We start from the raw sequence: 4199 nt of genomic DNA, 5'->3' as shown, positions 1-4199 counted from the left end.
TGCAATGCCACCTTTATGTTATCAATGCGTCGATACTTTCGCAAAACATAGTCGATGTACTTTATTAAAACTTTCAACGATACCTTTTTCAAGGGAAAAGTAAATCAATATACTAAATAATAATTTCCAAATGATTTTCAAAACTAAAAATAACACTATCCACATCAAACATAAAATAATGTAATTCTTGAAATGATTATAATTTTTTTTTTCAAAATTAAATTAGGATTCATATACTAAAAACAATAGAAATATTATATAAATCTATAGGAGAAAAAAACAAAAAGAAACTATAAATATAATACTATATAAAAGTACTGTTGTTGGTAATGTTTGTAATTGTATTGAAAAAAGTGATTTTTATTAAACCATTTATAACCAAAAATGCCTTCTGAGAAGCATATATTTCCCTTTTCAAATGTATAGCACATAAAAATTAATTAAAATAATAAATAAACTAAATAAGAAGAAGAAAAAATAGAAGAACTAATGTTAGTAAAATATTTAAAAATATATTATCATTAAATACAATTTTAGAAGTAATAATATATAAATTTATTACAAATTAATAATTAAGTTAACCATCACCTTTACTTCCTGTGAAGTACAAATTTTGAAACATTTAAAAGAGTACAACATCCTCGAAACTACAGGGTATAAGTTGATAACTGGAGTCAACTTATAATATGTACTTTCGTGGAAGTGGATACATATTTGAGAAAAGTTGAACCAAAAACAGAAAAAGTCAAGAAAAGTTGCACAACAACCTGAATATTTTCAAATCACATGGGCGTAGTAAACATCCAAAACGTGGTTTTTGTATTATTACTGAATATAAAATGACAATGTACCAAAGTACTAGCTATCCAAACTTGACTTATAGCTGCGTATATAAAGCCACCCACTCTGTTCTGCTTACTCCAACTTCTCTCATCTACTACCATTCCCACCAACCCTTTCTACTGAAACTACACCAATATTATTCAAAATCTCGTCTTTCACAAAACAAGATCCAACCATGTTTCGATCCATGAGTACTCGGAGAGGTCCTGGGAGGTACGAGAGATTGGGTAAAGAATCGGTTACCACTGCACTGTTGAACGAGAGCTTCAAGAGGAGCACGAGTTTGCCTTCATGGGGATCCAACCCTTCCAGAAAAATGGCTTTGGGTTCAACCTTTGGGGACTTCAATCTTCAGAGAAACCCCACAAAGAAGGGAAATAACAGTGAAAAGAAAAGTCACCCTCTTCTCAGTTTCTTGGCTCTTCGTAGGAAAAAGAAAACAACAGCAAGGCCTGAATTTGCGAGGTATCTTGAATATCTCAAGGAAGGAGGCATGTGGGATTTAAAGTCCAATAAACCTGTCATGCATTACGTTTGATCCTGGCTTCAATGCACAATATTAGTGTATTTCATGTAAGAATTAATTCATGTAGAGTATATGGTTACATTTGAATCGATTGGGAACATGTAAAGTTCATCGGCTTGTTTTCAACAGGTTCTGGTATAATATAAAGATCTTTTTTTTTTCTCTGTGGGTTGAAGATGTTAATTAATAGAACAAAATATTCTTTTATACTGAGTTGGTGCTAGATCATGTCTTTATAACGAGCTTTATGATGTTTTTTATTCTATTTTTGTTAAACTGCGGCACATATAGTTGAAGTCGCAAATTGCAACTGATTATAACTAGCGATTTCAGCAAAATCTGAAACCATATCCATGTCGTTTGAATGTTATACTATTGTTTCATTATTTTATTGTATTATAAATTGTTTTTGGAAGTTATTCCGTTAAACTTCTCATATTTGGAACAATGTTTTCTAATTTAAGATTCTTCGATTAACTTTCTTTGGCCACTTGAATCCAAAATTTGATCCTCCTACAACAGCTCCAATATTATATGAGATCAAAGACCAAATAATGAAAAAAGAAAAACCTACCGCTGCCCAATGTGCTGAATATATTTAATTTCTTAAACTCAAGAATGATGACATAGGTTATTTACAAAGTAATTAATAAATGTGATATATGAGATGTAGAGATAGTAAACTTTAGTATTTACAAAATTAATATATATATATATATATATATATATATATATATATCAAAATAATTTAAATAAATTTGTTCCATTCAGTAGTAAAAAAGATGATATTATATCAGTTTTTTGACCCTATTACATCGGTTTTTTCACCCATGTTGTATCAATAGATGTTGTAGCTCCAAGAACCGTTGTAATATCGTATACATGTAACCTTGATTAGGAACAAATCGCTTTAATATGAAAAGATTCAATAAACAGGGAAAGAGATATTACATCAATTAGTTAAGGTGTAAACCAATGTAATATTTGTTACTGTAAATGAAAACAAAGTCGCGCATATACCATTGTATTAGGACCTTTTTAAAAAAAAAATACAATATTTGTTTTTCAACCTGTGGAATAACTCGAAAACGACCCATACGTTTCACATTTAGACAATTCAACTTGATGTAATGACACTTAATATTAGTCAAAGGTACAATAAATTACCAAAGCATATCAAACATATTATGCTAAATGTTAAGACTAGAAAATAGTTAAACACTAAAAAAACATTATTAATGGCAACAAAAACTAATTTTTCGCTTCAAAAAATATATTGCGTATTCCATGTGAATGTTTTCAAATTTTTCTTTTATTAATGATTTGACACTCTAGGATATATATTAATTATGTTATATATGTGACACAAGTCTGCAACATATTATCCTCTAGAAACATTTAATGTAATAATTCAAATAAATGAGCGAAATTTTAATCGGTCTACCAATCTCTTTCCTTGATGTATGCGTTTAAAATTTTCTTCTCCAATATCATTAATCATATCCTCCTATCCTCCATGTGATATTCACAATATACATTTGACTCTTGAGATTGAATGTATGGTTGAGAGTTAGAACTTCACCATCTTAGGTCTACATTTTATAATTCTTTAAGAAATCGTTACAAACAAGATGTTCTCATATCAACTTAGTTGGTATTAATCTCCCATTCAAACAATTAACACTGGGATAATAATATTTTCCATCCATATGTATTGCATTTCGCTGAGTGAATTGAAGAAATTCTTCAACGTTATTCTCATACACATCAATGATTCAACTAGCATGCACCCATCTTCCATCAATTACTACACAACATAAAAACTTCATTTATACTTGCACTCAATATTCCCCTACTGTCCAATTTTATTATAACTAAATCAATTACATCATTTACAAACTTTTATAACCTTTCTTTTTATTTTTTTTAATTTCTCACTCTCTTTTCTTTAATCCAAACAATCTCGCCTTATCTCTATTTTGTCTTAAATCTCCTAATTTCCACTTTCTCACATCTATCATATAATATAATCCCAGAGTGTTATTGTTGATTTGATAAGAGTGTTGATTCTTTCTCAATTTTTTGTTCTCCTTATTACAAATCTATTACTTAAACTTAATTTATTGGTCTTTATTAAAGTTTTCATAAGTGAGAAATTAATCTTTCATTTAAAGGATTTATATCTATAATTAAGTGGAGATTTGGATTTTACTTATTTTTTTATTACAAATCTATTATTTAAATTGTATTAATTAATCTTTATTAAAGTTTTCTCTTCCTGTGAAATTAATTTTTTATTTGATATATATATATATATATATATATATATATATATATATATATATATATATATATATATATATATATTAGTGGGGGTTTGAATTTTCCATAAAAAAAATATGAAAGAATGTATGTGTGTAATTTCATTTATTATAAATTATAATTTAAACAATCAATTTGATGATTAAAACTCAGATACCATGAATATTAATATTCTACTCATCTTTGACAACTTGAGTTAATATAACATTTTTTGGAATTTTCTCCTATGACATCCCTGTTAAAAAGTGGACTTGGTCTGTCTTGCTTAGTTCAAAGTGTACAAAATATTATTTCACGTGTCTTTTTTAGAAGAAAAAACAAAGAGAAATAAAATTATATAAACCTATAAAATGAGATTTGATGCAACTTAATAATCCCATATATAAGTTATGCATTAAATCATTAGTTAGTTTTACTTTCATATAAGTTTAAATATATTTTTCATTTATATAAGTATGATTTTATTTACTTTTTTTCTCCTTAAATATTGATTAATTTTAAATTTTCA

General features: G+C 27.3%; 1 protein-coding gene across 1 annotated transcript; it reads left to right on the top strand.

Annotated features, from left to right (window-relative positions):
- Positions 1-910: 910 nt before the first annotated feature.
- On the top strand, positions 911-1576 carry LOC114177290. Its single transcript, XM_028062569.1, has one exon. The coding sequence runs from the start codon at positions 1019-1021 to the stop codon at positions 1379-1381; it is 363 nt and encodes a 120-aa protein (XP_027918370.1). The 5' UTR covers positions 911-1018; the 3' UTR covers positions 1382-1576.
- Positions 1577-4199: the final 2623 nt, after the last annotated feature.

Source organism: Vigna unguiculata, chromosome 3 (assembly GCF_004118075.2).
Source record: "Vigna unguiculata cultivar IT97K-499-35 chromosome 3, ASM411807v1, whole genome shotgun sequence".
Taxonomy (NCBI): Eukaryota; Viridiplantae; Streptophyta; class Magnoliopsida; order Fabales; family Fabaceae; genus Vigna; species Vigna unguiculata.
The sequence above is the reverse complement of the archived record's forward strand: the minus strand, read 5'-3'. Positions and strand labels throughout refer to the sequence as shown.